Source organism: Triplophysa dalaica, chromosome 18 (assembly GCF_015846415.1).
Source record: "Triplophysa dalaica isolate WHDGS20190420 chromosome 18, ASM1584641v1, whole genome shotgun sequence".
NCBI classification, from domain to species: Eukaryota; Metazoa; Chordata; class Actinopteri; order Cypriniformes; family Nemacheilidae; genus Triplophysa; species Triplophysa dalaica.
Genome location: NC_079559.1, coordinates 4,894,522 through 4,914,043, shown reverse-complemented (window position 1 = coordinate 4,914,043; position 19,522 = coordinate 4,894,522). Strand labels below are relative to the sequence as shown.

General features: G+C 39.9%; 1 protein-coding gene across 1 annotated transcript in view; it reads right to left on the bottom strand.

Annotated features, from left to right (window-relative positions):
* Positions 1-2,579: 2,579 nt before the first annotated feature.
* The window catches only part of skia (v-ski avian sarcoma viral oncogene homolog a), a 56,532-nt gene continuing 39,589 nt past the window's right edge, over positions 2,580-19,522 (bottom strand). The window contains exons 2-7 of the mRNA XM_056773215.1: positions 10,728-10,847; positions 10,115-10,230; positions 8,810-9,087; positions 7,792-8,120; positions 7,479-7,709; positions 2,580-6,440 (exon numbers count right to left, since the gene is read on the bottom strand). Of these exons, the coding sequence (XP_056629193.1) occupies positions 6,243-6,440; positions 7,479-7,709; positions 7,792-8,120; positions 8,810-9,087; positions 10,115-10,230; positions 10,728-10,847 (1,272 nt within the window). The 3' untranslated portion in view covers positions 2,580-6,242. The remainder of the gene's footprint in view (positions 6,441-7,478; positions 7,710-7,791; positions 8,121-8,809; positions 9,088-10,114; positions 10,231-10,727; positions 10,848-19,522) is intronic.

Sequence of the window (19,522 nt, the reverse complement as noted above, 5' to 3'; positions counted from 1 at the left end):
ATTATATTAGCAACTTAAAGATTGTGAGTTTGATTTCCCACTGAACACATACTGATAAAATATATACTTTAACTTGAATGCACTGTTATTCACTTTGGTTCAAAGTGTCTGCCAAATGCACAAATGTAGTAATTTAATGATATTAATGTTTATTTTGTATTCATTAGTTTGGGCATAAACCATGGGGACATAAAGTGGCAACATTCAACTCTATGTTTACTTAAAGTTGATTTTGTGAGAAAAGAACAAGTTCAGCTGTAATGAATTTCTGGGTCTACTTAATTCAAGAAACGTATATATATATATATGTTCTGTATATATAATGAGGATCTAATGGTTTCTGCACTTTAGGAAGGATTTTTCAAATGCATGACTGTCCTGCATCCTGACAGGCCTCCTTCATATCTCCTACATCTCTCCCTGGTGAACAATCAGAGGCTTACGGTCCTCAGAAACAGAAGCTGGAGTACCAGGGTGATCTCCATCCATGCATGGTGCTTGTGATGGAAACACCTGGATTTTTCTCCAAGAATTTTCCAGCCGGCTAATTTATTAAAGCCAGTTTTCAAACAACGGCGGTTAAAACATCAGTCGAGATGCAGAGATGGCCACGTTTGGAGCTGGTCCACCCAAACCACAACGTATGTATGTATAAATCAAATCTTAGATTTTTTGATATTACCACCCACAATACAATGTACAATGTACTTAGAGGTGGTGAATACTTGGCAGTGTAACATCTTTTGTGTATGAGAGGGCTGATTTATCATACCATACATTTATGCATTTGGCAGATACTTTATCCAAAGCAATTTGCAGTGAATTCAAGCTATGTGCTTTACTACTGCATGTACGCATTCACAGGGAATCGAATTTGTGATCTTATCCGTGCTGTTGAGCTACAGGAACGTGATAAAATCATCCATTAACTTTGGTCTGACTGCTTTATTCAGTAAATTCAACAGTTTGAAGTGGTAAATTGTCTATTGTTAAAACAGATAGTTAATGAAAATTCCTTATGTTATTTATTCACCCTTGTATCATTCAAACTATCATTAAAAAAACCCCAAAAGAAGATATTTTGAAGAAAGTTGGTAACCAAACAACATTGGATCCCATTGACTTCCATTGTAAGGACACAAGTCCACTGAGACATTTCTCAAACTATCTTCTCTGAAAGAGTCATGTGCAGTACAGGCTTTGAAGTGTTTTTTTGGGGGGGTGAATTATCCTTTAATAGCAATCGTTTTAAGGTGGCACCGTCCCAGCGGCGTCTGGAGCAAGAGAAGAATGAATCATCCAACTCCACATCATTCCCCTGGGAGAGTTAAAGAACTACATTTCCCATGTACCATAATTCAGTTTGTCAGCCCAGACGTCCAGTCACACACAGGGTCAACTGAAATCGACCGATGCTCGTCCCCTGAGGTTCACTGATTCAATAACAGCATCACAGTTCAATGGCACATTATAACACTGTACTCCTCACAGCTGCTATATAGCATTTGTCGTTCCAACAAGAAACATCTGCCTAGTCAAAACAGCATGCTGTTTGACTCCTCTTATTGTAAACAAAAAGGCCAGGGGTCTGATTACAGCTTAACACAAACCGTATTACCAAATTTACATTAGCCAATTGAAATAAAACCATTGAATACATTATATTGTGTAATACTGGTGTGGAATAAATAGAAAATAGACTTTAACGGATAAAATAACAATAAAGTTTTGCCAGTTTAATGTAGAATAAATATTATGATAATATTTAACAAGACAATGGATCTTTTAACAAATGTCCATTTGCTCCATTTAATGGGATAGTTCACCCACAAACGAAAATTCTGTCATCATTTACTCAACCTCAAATTGTGAGTAAAGATCTCGTCCCCCATTTATTGCCATACAGGGGAAAATAAATTCTGGGGCTAAAATCTGTTTGGTTACTGAGATTCTTCCAAATATCTTACTTTGTGTTTAGCAGAACAAAGAAACGTATTTAGATTTGGAACGATCTGAGATTGAGGAAATGATGACAGAATTTTCATTTTTGGGGGAAATATCCCTTTAAAGGCAGATTAATCTTTGATTTATTGACCGTGTGCTCCAGTGATCTGATTCATTACCTCTTGTGCATGGTTCTTTAAAGAGTTCAGTATATGCTATTATCAATAAAATCAAAACAAAAAAGTACTCCAAACGGTTTTGTCTAAGCTACATAAGAGTCTTTAATAGCATTTAGGCCTTTACTGGAATCTGAATAGAAACCTTACACTGTTAATGCACATGACAAGATATGAGATAATCTGAAGAATTTGTAAAAATTTCTTTTCTGTGCCTTCATTGGTCAATAACTTATCCATTTATTCGTTTTTGCATTAAAAAGCAGTTTAGCCTTATTAACGTAAAGGACATTATGTGTTTCACCGGTACACAATGTATCTTGAAACGTCTGCATTCACGCATTAAAATACTGCAACTAATGCACCATCACATGCATACAAGCACACATTACGTAGATACATTATTTGCATATTGTTTTGTTTCACAGCACGATAGATGAAATGACAAAGCACGCAACATCTGGACAAACAACTTTATTTTTGATTATGGGTCTATACACTGTACATCCTGACATTGCAGTATATAAGCCGAACTACTTTCAATTCTAGTCTCATAGAGCTGTCTATCTTACATTTTATAGTCCATGTGAAGAGGAGCGAAAGTCTAAGAGGGAGAAATTGGCCAGATCAAACTGTATGAGCGGCATCAGTAGAAGAAAGCATACATTAATCTCTTACATAAAAATAATTTCAAGAGTTGCAAAGTTTGTAGTATATTGTTATAGCAGCAGTGAAGGGCTAAGAAGATATATATTGGGATGGAAAAAAGAACAGATTGTTAAAAGAATGATGTGGATGTCTGATTCAACCAGAGTTTATGTATTTGATATTTAATCAACATAACACTGAAGACTGAAAAAGAAAGGCATTTACCAAAAGATTCTATTGAACATTGTTATTGTTCTTTGTAAAAACAAGATAATGTGGAATAAAGTTGTTCGTTTGTATTGGGGATATAACTTTTGAAATAATTGTTTTAAAAACATTCTTCTCGTTTTTAAAAACACAACGTAAAATTGAACAACTATTAGTAAGTTTTCTCATTCTGAAAAATGAAAAAGAACACAATATACATTTATGATACAATTTTGTAAAATAAAAAGAAACCAGCTATATACATTGGTGAATTTGTATTTTATCATCAGACTGGCTAATCCTACTCATTTATCAATGACGCTATGTTGTTATTGCTGTATCGTAGCTTCTTTTGTTAGCAAAAATGGCTCTTTTAGAAAAAAATCCACATTTATTTTGTATAATATCGGGAGCAATGGAGCTTCTTGAGAACAATATCTCCCTTTCTCATAGAAAACTGTGAACAAAGTAAACTACACGTATCAATTCGTGTGTAAAAACAACTACAAAACAACCTCATCTGAAAGATTTTTTTACTTTTTTTGGTCTGTAAAAACGCACAGCTTCTCTTTTGTTTAAGACCCTGGGCTTTCTCTAGACCCCTGTTTGCCAAAAAATGATAACCATATCATTTTAATAGCTCTTTTTTTATAACTATAGCAAAAGTAACCTTCTCTTAAATATATTTAGTTTATTCTTTAAAAACAGAGAAGAGTTTATTTATTGAAATACGTTTAAAAGCTATCTTACGTTAAGATTTTAATTCTTTCAGTGGAAATTGGAGCATTAGATTCTGCTATGCATTTATTTATTCATTCATATCTATAGAAGAAAACATCAAAGGAATACTGACAAACTGACATTAAAACCTATCAAATAAGCTGCGGCTTGCCCTTAAGCAATGATAGTCAAGTTCATTCTGGCAAAATGGGGTGAACCCAGTGGTGCAAAAAAGCGCCCCACAAGGTTCGCCCCCACGTGAGAGTGCAAATGGGCCGGCCTGCACGAAACAGGCTCATGTAATAATTGTTCCTCCTCTGGAACCCCAAGGGGCCAAAAACAGGCACTTGAGGGTGTCCAGCATTGCATATGCACATAAGGTTTGTATTTAGCCCAAGAGTAATGCCGTTAAATGTGTACATTTTGCATTTTTAAGAGCTCTCATAGTGAAATTTATTGTCGAAAGGGTGTCGTTTTCCTTTGTGGTTAAAAAAGAGATTAAAATAGCTTTATGTTTCATAACACAATAAAAATTACATATAGAGTTTTAATGCCCAATAATGAATAATGAATGGCAGACGTTTGTCTTTTTCTTTAAATTCCATGCATATGAAAGAAATTACATAAGCTTGCTATTGAAAGAAGGAACATAAGACGAGCAACAAAACATTCACATAATCTGAAAAAAAACCAGACGAAATGAAAGAGCCAAAACGTTACATACATTCTGATTGCATTGTACCCAATGTATATAAATCATGTATAAAATATATGTCTATCTCAGCTAATGTGTGAGCGCTTAAACATTTTTTTAAACCATCTAAACTTCGTTCATTCATCCATTCTCATCATGTTTGTACACAGTAATATGCTCTCTCTCACAGCACGACACCTTTTAGCCGAGAGAAGCACCTGCATTGTTATTTAAACTCCCTTTACCAATGCTGATGTGTGTGTCTGACGCCCATACGTTCCGAACGGTTATAAATTTGATTCTGAACCGTTCAAAACACGCAGGAATCCAGAACAGTAACAATAACACTTTAGCAACGATTATACTCATATATCGATAACTATGATAAATGTTGAATTAAAGTCGGATCGGGTGGACGCTTCACGTCCACGTTTCAGCAAGCAAGCAGGTAGAACCTTTATTCTTTTAAATTCTTGCGGTTTTATTTACAATAGTTTGTCTTAAACACATGATTACATTGCATTTATTAGAACTGCATATAATTAACAAAAACTTTAATTTTTATACTTAGGAATACTAAACTCTCTGAGATAAATGTGTGGGAGAGTGTGGGAGCGTAATGCGTTTAGACAGTATTTGTAATGACAAAGTGCGATTCATTATTGTAAAGTAAAAAAGGAAAAAAGCGAAAAGGAAAACATTTTCATATTTACATATTATAATTTACTTAAAAAGAAAAATGTGTGGTTCTTGATCACATGACACCTCCAGCCCTAGAAGCCGAATCGTTTTTTGCTTTTATTTTCTTTCTAAAATGGCCGCCCACGGTTGTGAGCCGGGCCAAATCTCTGCACCTCTGCCCACGGAGAAGCACTGCGCTGTATGTGTGTGTGAGCCGCAATGAGAACATAACCAAACCCTCAGAAGTCTTACAGAACAGGTGCCACAAACCTCCACACAGACACCAAACTGGAGTGCATTTACACGTCAACGCACACACTAATGACATCAAACTTTTATTTTAAGTCGTACGTGCGGTATGCACGTGGTGTGTCTGTGCGGTCTCGTGTACAGCTCGTGGGGGAGCATTTGTTTACCATTTAATTGAAAGTGCTTGTGGGTTGATCGTAACACTCGAGCACAAATATCTCTCCCCATTCAACAGAGCTGAACTTCTCCACCTCAAGCTCTCCACAGCCCTTCAACGCTCTCTCTCTAACATTGACAAGTGTGTGTGAGTCTGTGTGTTTAACTATTTGTGTCCTTGTCTGACGATGGCTCCTTTTAACCAGCATGACGTGAGAGAGATTCGTTCCTCTCTTTTTGAAGAGAGGGATCCATTTGAGGCTCTTGCAGACGGAAGGTTTTTCTTTTGTCTCATACACGCTCACCAAGAAGTCTCTGAAATAGCTTATTACAAAGTGAATTTCTTAGTACTTCCCCACAGAAAGGAACGTTAATTCGGGAGGGATAGCGAGTCTTTTTCTCCGACGTTGGGGCAGACAGCATGCTATAAAGGTAATAAAAACTCTCATCGTCAATTTATCATAGAAAAGTCTTCATTTGAAAATGGGTTCAGTTTCAGGCACCGTTAGCTTTTGTGCTATTGGCTTTTTCCTTTTCCGAATCGACGTTTCCTTGTTATTTCTTGTTGGAAGTCTGATGCGTTTCAGTGCTCTCAAAGTCTAAATCCCCTCAACAGAAGTTCCAGGATAGCTCCGGTTTGCGTCAATTTTGCACTGGCGAGGAGCAGGTGGGGCAGGGTCACCTGCTCGCTAGTTAACGTGATTGGGCGGTAGGTGCTGTCGATTAGGGCCGTGTTGATGCGGATTGGGTGGTGTCACGAGAGACGATTAGTTTTTCGAGTCTTTGGCGATGGGGGGTGCTGCCTCTGTGCCGTTCTTTATGGGGCTTTTGGGCCAGAGTTGTTCTTGTAGCTCTTTGACTACTCTCTCCAGATGCTCCCGGGCCTCCCGCTCCTGCATCAGATCGGCTCTGAGCTGCTCTCGGTCTGCCTCGGCATGCTGCAGTTTTACCTGCAGGTCCTCGATCTGAAAACATGACGGTAAGAAGGTGTGTGAGTTTATCCACAGGTTTAGTTGAAGTGTATCAAACATTATCTAACATAAACGCAGGACTGGGCCTATATCATTTTCTTTCCCTGTATGTTTTTGTTTTATTATATATGTAGATACATGGATATATATTTGCTCTAAATATCTAGAATTTCTGTTTTTGTAAAAGCTTGTTATGTTTCAACTTTTTCATCTCTCTGCTTTACATAACAAGCAGTCTGAAAGTCAGGAAGCTACAGTTTCATAGTAGCTTCCCCAACACACACACACACACACACACACACACACACACACACACACACATAGACACTGCCAGACAAACATCTCAGTGCTGTCTCTCTCTTCTTGTTTAGTCTGAACTACACGTCTCTGAAAGGAAGTAACCCAATTTCCTTCTGAGAAATGAAACGTATCTCACATCAGACTTGCAGAGACACACCCAGTCTGATAGTTCAGCTGAACGTGTAAGGGTGGGGTGTCTTGTTGCATGCATCTCAGCATACACACTTGTAAATGCTTATCCATACCCACTTCTACTACAATGACTGTAGATCACCCAAAAAAGTATGCTTTATAATTAATTCATGTGGTTATTCTGGTTATTCTTTTGCAGTGGGTTCCAACAAACCCGTTCAGTTAAAAAAGTGCTCAGGGATAATATGCTTACTGTTATAACTAATGGTAACTTAAAGGGATAGTTCACTCAAAATAATCATTTACCCATTCGTATGTCATTCCAAACCTATATGACTTTTTTGCAGGATACAAAAGAAGATATTTTGAAGAATGCTTATTAACCAAACAACATTTTGTGCCCCATTTCCTTCCACTGTATGGACGCTAAACCCCCAAGACATTTCTCAAAATATCTTGTGTCCCACGGAAGAAATAGTCACATGCAGGTTTAAAATTACACGAGGGTGAATAAAGGATGAAAGAATGTGAACCATGCCCGAACTAAAGCTACAACCTAGAATGTAGTCTGCATGTCTGTGAAAATCCGCTTGAACTAACCTGTGCAGAATACTTGGCTCGCAGACGGCCAGCTTCACAGCCCTTGTCACACACTCGCATCTGTCTGGCTTGCTCCAGCTCTCTCTTCAGCCGTATACGTGACTCGTTCGCCTCCCTCATCTTCCTCTCGCTTTCTGCACGCAGGCGCTCGATTTCCTTTCGCAGGTTTCTCTTGGCCTCGGTCGCCTCCCGTAGCTTCTCTTTCTTTGCGACGCGCAGAAACTCTAGCTCCTGTGGTGCAAACCGGTGATCAGTTATTTATGCCATGCTATTAACATCTGTGTAAATGTTTGTGTGTAGTGTGTGTCTTTACCTGTTGAAGGCTTCGTTTGGCCTGTAAGGCGGATCCTAGTTTCTCCTCCTGTTTCACTCTCATTTTCACAATCTCGTGCAGAAACTTTTCCTTTGACTCTTTTGAATCCAAACCGTGGTCCAGCGCCTGCCTCAGCGTCTCGAGTTCAGACTCCAGGTTAGTCATTGCGTGTCCCTCAGCTGCCGCTACCAGGGGGCCCTCAGGGGTCCCACCAGTCGGCGTCAGAACCGCCGGGACAGAGGCGCCGGGGCCGGAGGGAGAACTCAGGTCTTTAGCGGAACTCGAGGATGTGAAGGATGGAGATGAGAGAGATGAAAGTGATGATGTGACTGAAATAAAGACAAAGATTGAAAGTGGTTCAAATGTGTGAGCCCATATGCCTCATTGGTTCATATTTCAATAGCAGTTGCAACAGTGTTTTCATGTAAGCACCACAAGAAGTGCTTTAAAATAAGCCATAAAGAAAAGGGAGCGACTGGAGCGCCATTGATTTTCTGACACATTCACATGAAAGCCTTTCGAGTTCTAATCCACCTCTCCAGAGCGTTCAAGGTTGACTGATAATAAACTGTGTGCAGAATCAAGTGTGAATGTATTTAAATCAGCGACATAATCAGATGTTTCGGTTCCCTAACATGAAAATATACAGGATTATGAGATGGTTTGAAATCTTTCTACGGACAGAATATGTCGTATTACAAACAATCGGTCTTTTACCAATAAACTAAATGTGCTTGAAGTAACGTTATAATAAAAATTTTGGTAATTTTGGTAAAACTGCATATATTAATCAGTCCACATAAATTTATATTAAAATCTGTCTAAATCATTCTTTTACCAAAAGGACAAGAACTTCCTTTAAGACTAATGGACCTCTGTTTATGCATTACTGATGTAATTGCTACGAGCTTTTCGTGGCAATGATAGGAACTAAGTGAATGATTTTCGTTGTTAGTTTAATGTAAACAACACATACAATCTATGTCTTGGGTTTATTTCCATGCATCACTATACTCACATTCTTCACGGCTCTCCACTTCCACCTCCACGTCCGACTCTCTCTCCTCCTGAGAGGGTGGTATGGGCTTGCTGGCAGTGGCCGAGGGGCAGGGTTGAGGGCTGGGTTGGGTCTCGCCCGTCAGCCTCCGCTTCCTGCCGCGGCTTGCCCCTTCACTTTCCGCACCGTGAAGGTGTGAGGTGCTGGGGGCGGATGGAGACGCCTGCCCCCCTTTCTGGAGGGGCGTCAGGGCTACGTTGGGGGCCACAGCGCTCTCCAGACTCTTGTAGTTGTAAAAGCTGTGGGAGGCAGTGTGGTGAGTGAGCGGACCACGATATGGAACGATGATGTTTCTTTTTCTGTTATAGTTCATGTGTGATTCATAAACCAATAGATTTAAAGGAACAGTTCGATTAAAAACTCATTTTCTCACCCTCACGTTATTCCCAAATGGTAAATCTGCACATTGCTGGTTATATAAAATGTTACTTTTAAGAGCTCCAGTCCCCATTCACTTTCATTGTAAAATCATTGCAAAAGGTGAGTAGAATATTTAATTTTTCGAGGTTGAAGATAAAAAAGTGTTTTAGTTTTGGAACAACATGATTCGAGTAAACAATGACACAATTTTCAAGTCAAACATGCCTTCAGTTTTGGACTGCTTTATTACTGTTCTTGTGTAAGGGTGTTAGCTAACATCCCTTGTCTTAAAGCATAGCACTTAAGAAAATCCAAACCAAATGGCAGGTTGACAGGAAAAAAGCATCTTTTCAGCCCACAAACGAAGGGTGGGGAGAGAACAACGGCGGTTTCGAGCGGTTTCACAGAAACCACCGATCGGTGCCTTGATGAGGTGACTCACTCGAACCCTCTCCAGTTATGATGGCATAATGAAAACCACATATATCTAACAAGGCAACAGACAGCGAGCTTGCATAATGCCTCTCTGTGCCTAAGACTCCAACCTTCTGCTGACTCGCCTAACCACAACCAAGCGTGACTAACAAGCTGGTTTTATGCACACATTCGCTTTCACACAAATATATACACACCCGTTCTTATGGTTTTTCTGCACTAGGTAATTTGTACCTTACCTTTAGCAATTTCTATAAGCTAATGAAAACATTCCTGAGATCTTTCAGTGGTTTGGGGTTTCTATTTGGCTATGTTTATGGTTAGTTGGTCATTATTACAAAATAACCCCCCAGGAAGACCGTGGTGGATACCTTGAAGATCCTTGTTATGTGATACTGAGCAGCTGTTTACCAACATTTGGTATTTTGGAGTAGTGTGTAAGAATTTTAGATGAACTTTTATATTGCTCACCTATCACGTAACATGTTTGCTGGTCTGCCGACTCCTTCCTTGTCATTGACAGAGATGTTCGGGGACCATGGCCTGAAAGCAGAGGGTCTCTGTCTGGGCTGGATGCCGTTGAGCCCCTACAGAATGAGAGACGGCGAATAGATGTTTAAAGAAACAATATACGTACAAGCAATGCAATATGTGAGGCTATATGCACACGAAGCATGTGAAACATTGCATGAAATGTCTACAAAAAGTCCTTTGAACTGAACTGAGATCAAGACAAAGCCAGCTTAAATAATGACTTATTCTCCAAGCACTACGAGTACACCGAGGTCGCTGTGTCTTGTCTGAAATCGAACCTGTGCTACCCTATTTCCAGGCGCTTTTCATTTTAGGAGCGAATTGATTTTTCAAAAGAACATCATCAGTTATTTTGGGTCGAGATCTCGTTTCACGAGAACCCGATTCTGCGGCGAGAAAAAAGTTGCTCGGCTCCAAAAATCCTCATTGAAGAGGCCAAACGCCAACTTTCCAAACAGGCTCGTGCATTATTGATAAATATATAAATATATAATCATATGAGCTTGATACGCTATAATCGCTTGTTTCATTTGAGAAAGCGCTTTGTTACCTTATTGGCTGACGCAGAGAGGGATCGTAGCCAATCGGGTTGCTTGTCTTTGTCTCCTGAGGGCGACTGTGCTGGTAAATCATCGTGTTTGGACTTCTTGGCAGGAATGGGATCAGACGCCTAGAGAGAGATGGGATGAAAGAGAGAAAAGGATGAGTATTGCTTAGAATTGATAGAAGCATAAACTCACTGTTACACATCATGTTTTTGCATTGTACTGGAGTATAGGGTTCAGTACACATCGTGTCTCTTTGCTGTTTTACAGTCCTACGGCTCTAGATATATAGTACATTGCAGTAATAGTAGGATCGATGAAAGCAGTCTGACAGATTAAATGAGTGTCGAGCCAGAGGGCGTCTATCACCTCTGACAGAACCGTGAACAAGAGGAGACAGGTGCAAAGTGAACGTACAATATCTGCCTAAGACTCAAACTGTGAATGTTGTTTTTGGCGTAGAGAGTGATGTCGGAGTACACGAGGAAGGCCTGCAATGGTACGAACATCCAAACCAAACAAATGTAACACGCCATGACATGAAAGATCCGTATCTTGGCACGTGTTTCACTGTAATCTAAATAAAAGGTTGACTTACATCAGCATTTGATGATCTTAAATGAATTCTAGATATTTTGTATTCAACCAATGAAAATGTAGTAAAATAAAATGCAGTTGACCCAGTCTGGTGCCCTGACTGGCGCAGCAGGGGAGTCCTGGTAAAATTTGCATGGCGTCTGACAGTTTAACACAGTTAGCCAATCATCAGATGAGAAATCTGGAACGTTCCGTGCGACAGTCAGCAACTAAAGATTCAACTTTTCTATTGCGGCCAAATCGTACGTTTCTGCAGCTGAGAAAACAATTTATTTTCGGTCTCGGACTGAAAAGAACCCTCACCCAAAAGAACAGGCTGTGCATCGGCCCGCCGATGTTTGCATACATGAACGATTGCATCACGTATGACCTCATCTGCAGGCGATACGTTGGGCGTGGTGAACTTTCAGCAACCGAGTGTGATTATCTGATCCCAAGTGCAGCCATTTGCCACGTGCCTGTGTTTGTACATGAATCAGACGCTTGACATAATGAGGCCCTAATGTGCACTCGGGGCGACCGGGGGGGGGTCAGCATCCCTTGTGCATCTCTTATGAAGCTCAGATGGAGAAAAAGATTAAGAGGAAAGCGTAGAATCCATTAGAAGAGTGTGGAAGGAGTCGGGTAAATTTGAAATCAAATGAAAATACGGTAAAACGTTGACGTTTCGATTTCTGTCAGACATTTTCGTTGGTCAAAAGTGATGCCTTAATAAGAGATTATAGTTTCCTTTTTTCCAAAGAATAACGTTTTTTTTTTTTATGATGTAACCATAACTTGAAATGACTTTGTCACATTGACCGTGAAGGTTACTGGGTGAATTTTCAAATGCATGAGTAAATCAGTTTCAAATTGACTTCAAGAACCCTCCACCCTTTCATTCTCAGATAAAACGTTATGCCGTAAACTTCAAAAATTCTGCACATACCCGCCTGTGCAGCATATACGTGTGATGGAAAGGATGCTAGAGACAGTCATCCGAAGCTCTCTAACACAAGCAGACAGGAAATCACACCTCTCAATAAGACGCAGGACCTGGCAGCATGCGAGAGACTTTCTTAGATATGAGATTAACTTTAAAAAAAGCATGAAAACAGTCTTTCTTTATTTGTCTTTCTGAGGTATATCTTGCATCTATTTCTCGTAATGCTATCTTTGGCATGGTTGGACAGTACATGTGGGGGTTGACAAAAAATGTACGACACACACACACAACACTCACAAAAAGTGCAAAGGACGGACAAGTTTCTGCAAAGCAGTTTGTATCTGCAGGTGTCTAAGGAAGGGCGGGGCGGACTGTTGGCAATCACACACATAGGGTTCCTTGCACGTTGGTGTGAGAATGAAGGAAAGGTTTGTGTGCATTTTCGTTAATTCGCTCTAGGGTTTTGTCGCTTGCTGGAGGGACAACAAAGGAAATGTGTTTCGAAGGGTTGAACACCCACACGAACGTTTACTTCTTGCCACATTACACACAATTAACCTACAAAACAAGAGTTGCTAAATAGCCTTCTCTGTCTCTCCGTCCTCTTAATGCCTCCCCCTGTCTAGTCCTGTGTTTCCTGTGGCACAGATTGCAGGATTTCCCTCCTAAACAAGCAATCATGTTCCAAATCGCAAACACGATAACTGACAGAAACTTCCTGGTGTGACGCTGGCAATGTAAATATTGTCCTTAGGGCTCCAGGATATTGCGGACGTTTAAATAAAGCAAATAGCTGCAAAAAGGCATGTGTATATATGTAACTATGTTTATTATAAAATTATATTTATTTATTATAAAATATATACTATGTACAGTATATAATAAATATATGTATAAGGAGAATTGACAAATGTGTAAATGCTGTGCTCTGTCGGCAAACATGTATACGAAAATGATCTTCATAATTAATTTTGTATTATAAATATGAATAATTTAAAACAATACATTAACAGATTTTTTTTTAAAGTGCTATGTCACACCATATACACATCTACGTATTTTTTTTCAACTACCCATACTTTATATAAATGTAATACAAATTGTAATTTCTTTCTATAGTATATATATGTTTTTTTTATTTTTTCTAAATATTCAAAGCATTTTAAGTCTGTTTTAACGTTGTCATGTAACGCAGGAACCTTATGCATTTTAGGGACTTGCTGATTTGTCTCATCCACACCAAATTTCAAGTGAGAAAAAAACACACTTGTATTGTTTCTGCAACATATTCAAATCTAGTGCGTTCCTGTATATAAGTTGTTACAGCATTAGTGTTAGAAATTCAAAGGTCATGGGTTTTGATCTCTGAGAAACACAAACATGAGCACAGGGGAATTGTGCACCTTGAATACACTGTAAGTCGCTTTGGATAAAAGCGTCTGCCAAATGCATGAATGTAAATGAAGAGTGGGAAATGTGTATCTAAAGAAAAACATTGGCGTTGTTTCTTGAACGTATTCAAATCTAGTTTTTGCAAACTCTATGTCTGCCGTGCTGCGGCTTGTTCCTGTGCCGATTCTTCTCCTGGCATTTACAAACATGTTTGCTATTTAACCATGAGACAGGTTTGAGGAACTTGTGTACCCACACTTTGTTGAAGGTGAAAAGAGCAAACCAGTTTTTTGTTTGTGTGACTGTCAAAGTGTGTAAGCGATACTCCACCCTCTCTCTGACCTGAACATGGCCTCCCCCTTGAGCTCTGCTACAGGCCTCAGCCGGAAGGGAGGGACTTCCTGTAAAACTAGCAGAGCGCTGCTCTCTCTCTCTCTCTCTCTCTCTCTCTCTATGTCTCTTGCAGTCTTCAAATGGGCTATCATTTTTCTCACCAGGCAGTGACCACAGAAACCTTCAGTCTAACAGGGCATGTTCGAGTTCCCAAACTACAGGTCTCAGACTGCACATGACTCACAATGTCACAACCGAGTCATTTTCACTTAATATCCCATTTAACTCTCTACTATCTAATGTTTGGAAGCCTAGGCATGAGTGCTTTGTGCGTTTTGAAGTAAGTACTAGCACAAAGATGTGCAATATTACTTAATTTCAATAACTGCACTTAATGCGGAATGCAAGACTTTTAGGATGTATTTTAATGACGGATGGCCAAAAATGTCCATTTAAGTGTGCCATGCTTTAAAGAGGATCAAATTAAATTGTCTTTTGAGAAATCCAGAGTGGAATTTTGGGAGGTGAAGGCGTAAAGTGAAACTGTGAAATGAATGGTTCTCTCTTTCTCTTATGTGTCGAGGAGTGAGACGTGCACGCCGGGCGAGTACCCAGCTCATTAGAAATGTAGCGTCTGTACACCACCCCGCTAGACAAAACACCTCCCTAACTATGCCAACACAGACGCACACACGCCTGTACAGATGTTTAAGGCATTTTTCTCACTTTCCCAGACTATCAGATGTTCAGTCTATCACATCGCGACTTTAGATTGCAATCCAGCTCGTTCATCTCCAATCTGTTCACATGAAAAAATATAACCTTATGTAACGTGCTGAACTTTATACTGTGACCTATCCTTAGTGTTTGAATCACCGAAAATAACCGTATGTCAACACATCAGGGTCAGAGCTATTTTTAGTCATCAGATTGCATAGTGGTTAACAGTCTCTTGCTGTACACACTTGGACAAAGGTTTCGGGCGAGGACCTAAGCTCTGTCATTACTGTCATTAGCGTCTTTGGTGTGTGTGTTGAGCTTGGGCTTCCAGGAAAGGTCCAATGACTTCAGACATAACAACGCCGCACAACATTCACAGCACTCACAACTACACCACAATAAGGCAAAGCGACGGCGCTAAAAAAGACCATCTCCAACCAACGCACACGCACGGTCCGCCGCATGTACCCTAGAGACCGCACACACAGGAAAACATCAAAAGTTAGATGCACGGTGCAGCTGCATGCTTGCATATTCAACTACGCACACACATCAACCTGGTGATGTCTAAACTTGGGCACACCAAAAAGAAAGGATAGGGTTCCACTTCCTCTTCCAAATTTGCTTTGGCAACGGCTTGTGTGGGAACGGAGTAGATCCCGTTCCCCTCGGACGCATAGGGGGCAAGTCCATGGTTCAGGAAAGATGGCACACGTCCTGCTTTTTCTACCATTGTCATCACACAGCTCAGTGTAATCAAAACACAAACGTTCCTGCAACGTTTCAATCTGCAAAACAAACTTTATTCAAAGTTTGAACCTGCCCGTGCAACCAATAAAAAGCTTTTTGGAAGTTAATGTCAGGGAAAGAATAAGAGAGGGAGGGTGATGTATATATAGATAAAGAATGATGGAGGGGGGAGAGAGAGAGCCCTCGGGGAAAGGGGAGGAAAGAGAGAAACCCAGAGAGAGAGATAAAACTATGACTCATTTACTCTCAAAGTTAAAAGCATCTAAGAGCAAGATAATCACATTTCAGTGTTTTTCGAAAGTTGTTGAAATCTCTTAGGCTGGACTCTAATGGACGCTTATTGATCCTGGAGTATGTGTGTGTTCATAACTGTTGCTTTCTTTGACCATGTCTTACCTCATGTCTACCAATAGCCAGCATCTCTAATCTCTTGATCGAATCTGTTTTTGTCAATGGATTGTAGGGATGCACAAGTTTAGAGATTTCACAGTTTGGAAGCAACGTAAGAGAAATATTATAATTGTGAAGCTATATTGTTCTGTTGTCTTCCATGCTTTTAAAAAGTCACAATGATCACCAATTCTGAATTTTACATGCATCAAGTAAAATATATGTGTTCATTTTATTTGATACTATTAAGTTAAATGTATGTATTGTGTACATATCGTCGTTATAATGGCTTTTGGTTACTTTCCTCACTCAACATCAGTATGTACGCATCACCCTTTTGATAAACCCTTCTGTTTGTGTGATAGAAATGATTGATTTTTTTAACAGGTTAACCTCCATTTAGACACTATAAATATTTTGATGATAATCCTGTAAAAAATGTTGGACTAAACAGACGCAGTTAACTGATTTGCATAATGAAAGTAAATATGAGCGTTATTATTATGTATTATCATTATATTCGTGTTATTATTTATTATAAGTATTATTATAAGCTTTTCTCTAAGTGTCACTGATCTGCTCTCAGCGGTGAGACGGCGGTGGCTTTCTGGCTTTGCGAATGCCATTCGTTTCTAGCAGAGTTCAAATGCAGTGACACTATAAAGCGCCTCAGGAGAGAAGCCTCTTTCAGCCAGGACTCGTTTTTCCCTTCTGCCTTTTTTTCCTCTCGTTTTAATGACTGCCTTTCAGCACTGTCAAAAGAGCCACCACCACGAGTGCGCTCATAAAAATATTCAGAGATCCTCACCGAAAAATTCCAGCGTTTATGACCTCATAAAGTCAATCGTGGTGAGATAGAAAAGTGTCTGAGAGAGATTTCTGAAGGGAGGAATCGCAGAGAGATGAAATGACAGTCTGGGTGAGGGACATGATCTGCCAGCCAGAGCTCATGTGGATGTGTGCATGTACCAGAACGATGGCCTGGAAGGGGGTCACACACACATATTTTGGTGCACACTTTCACTTGAGAGCAGTGGAACACTGTAAGGTATTTCAGGAGTTTCTGTGTAACGCAAATGTTGTTTAAATGTGACTGTCCGAGAGGAGCACCAAAACACACAAAATATGAAACATGCTCAAAAAAACACATGCATGCAGTTGGAAGATTATAAGGTCGCAGGGACAAGCTTATGAAAGAAATGGAAAGAAAAAAGAGTGTATGTGTGGTCCCAAATGTCTCCACAAATATAGTAATACCAGTCATTTTTTATCCTATGGCGACATAAGTAAAAAAAAGATGTTTAGTTGATAGTATAAAGATGCTGAAACGATTTGTGTGATGGGGTTTAGGGGTAGGGTGAGGAAATATAGAATATCCAGGAAAGTCTCAAATTCTCATTTTATCAGAGTCCAAGAACTAGTAATGCTGATCTGAATGTGAGGTTTGCATTCTGTTGCATTGTGACTTTATATCTATTTATTAATTTGAAGTTTACAATGTATTGCCTGTCTCAAAGAATGCTGAAATCCATTGTCTACAAAATCTTTTTTTAACTCTCATTTGCGATAAGTCATTTCCTGTAAGCAGGAAGTCTAAAAAAACATGACTAACAGTGGCTGGGTGTCTCTCCGTCTGTTTAGTAATATTCCATTTTATCCCTTTTTGGAATTCCTCCAAAATACTTGCAGTCAACACAAATCGAGAAATCAATGGTCCGTTTACTTCCGACTTTGGGGTAAAAAAAATCTAATAAAACAAATTCTTCCGGCTTGTGGCCCGTAGAATCTATAAAGAAATTATTGCGGAAGGTTGGGTTAAAAATAGCGGAGATAGGGAAAAGACACAACAGGACAAACTCAAACCACCCCACCTCCTGTGTGCCGTATCCTCCCGGTATGCGTCGTCTAGTCGGAACACACGGGGACATGTCGGTCATTACCGGCTTAGATTCATGAAAGCATTCGGAAGTGTTGAGGACCGTTATGGAAAGTGGAGGACCGCTGGGGAACGGTGGAGACAATGCCTGGACCCTAACCCGAACCTGAGCGCCACACATACGGGATGCGGCACGGGGGGGTGAGCAGGTTTTAATTAGCCCGGGCGCTCTTGTTCCTCAGCGGCAGGAAGGAGAGACTGAAATAGAGAGCTACTATTAACAGCAGGCCTGATTATAGCAGCCATGAGCCGCCACACAACCAGCCCGCCCAGCAGTCTTCCGAACAGGGTCGGAAAAAGAAGAGCAGAGTTTTCTGGTGGAAAGTACAGCTGTTAGCGAGAGAGAGAGAAAGATGAGCATTCCTCCTTAGCAGCTGCCATTTCCACAAGAATATTCTGTTCTTCTCTTTCCATCGTCTCCCATAGCAACTGCAAAGCTGCATCTTAATAACAGAACAAAGATTTCTTTCCTTACTTGTCTTCCTCGCTTTTTACTTGTTTCGCTGCTTTTAAAATAAAGCTTAAAGATTTGGATGGGTAAAGGAAAGACCTTTAAAAGAATAGGGTACACAAATTCTTCAGGCATCATTTAGTCACCCCGTAGTTTTGTTTCAAAACCAAATGTTCCAAACCTGGTACATTAAAGTAGAAGCAGTTCATAGCTCATTCCTTATGAAGACTTATTATGATTCAACTATAGTTATAGTTATATGTTTTTTGGTAAGCTAATATACCAAGTTCTCACAATAATTGCTATAGTTTCTGGCCACAAGTGACTACCATGTCAGGAAAAAATACTTTATAAATGTCTTTGTTCTGTTGAAGCTATTTTAAAGAATGTAAGACAGCAAACAGTTCTGGGACACTTTTAACTACCATTGTAATTTTTTCTACTATGGTAGTCAATGGTGGCCAATGGTGTTCGGTTACAAGCATTCTTACAAATATCTTTCTCTTTGTTCATCAGAACTAAGACATTTTTACACATAAATAATGTCAAAATTGTTATTTTTAGGTGAACTTCCCCTTAATGTGCATAATGCTTGACATACAGCAACATAGTAACGGTAAGCTGTCAAACTCCCGAAGCATAAAATTTGTATGAATTTATATTTGTGAACTATTTTCCAAAGCAACATGACAGCTTTTCAATATTAACTGTTGTTATATGACAAGTACATTTTCTACTTAGTGTGCTCTACAGAACAAATAGTAGCATGGGGATGAAAAATAATGGCAGCCTCTACCCGGGTGAACAGGGTGCCAGTGCTGGATTGAGGTCACATGGCGGTGTGAACGTGGGCCGCTGACCAGGAGGGGGGCGGATGGCAATACCAGGTCAGGCTGATTTAGCATGTTATTGTCAGGTTCATTTACAGCATGGCTCCAGTCTCTGGCAAATTAATGGGAGATGGCCCCAGTCTAACACAATCACAGCTGACCCAGACACTGCTCCACTAATGTAACTCGCTCTGTCTCTCTCTCTGTCTCTCTCTCTCACATGTATCGTTGCATGCACACACACATCCTTTTAGTGTCCATCTTTGTTAACATTTAGGACAACAGTGATACGACTGTCTGGCCAAGCTAAATCCCAGTTATCCACCTTTCCAAAATTACAGTTTCAGTGGTTTAATGACAACTCCAAATGCCAAACTAACAGTCATGGCATGTTGTCCTCTGAAACAGACAGACAAATCCTCTGTAAGAGAGCCATGTGAAAGGGATTTCACAGCATGCCTTCGTATCATCAGGGG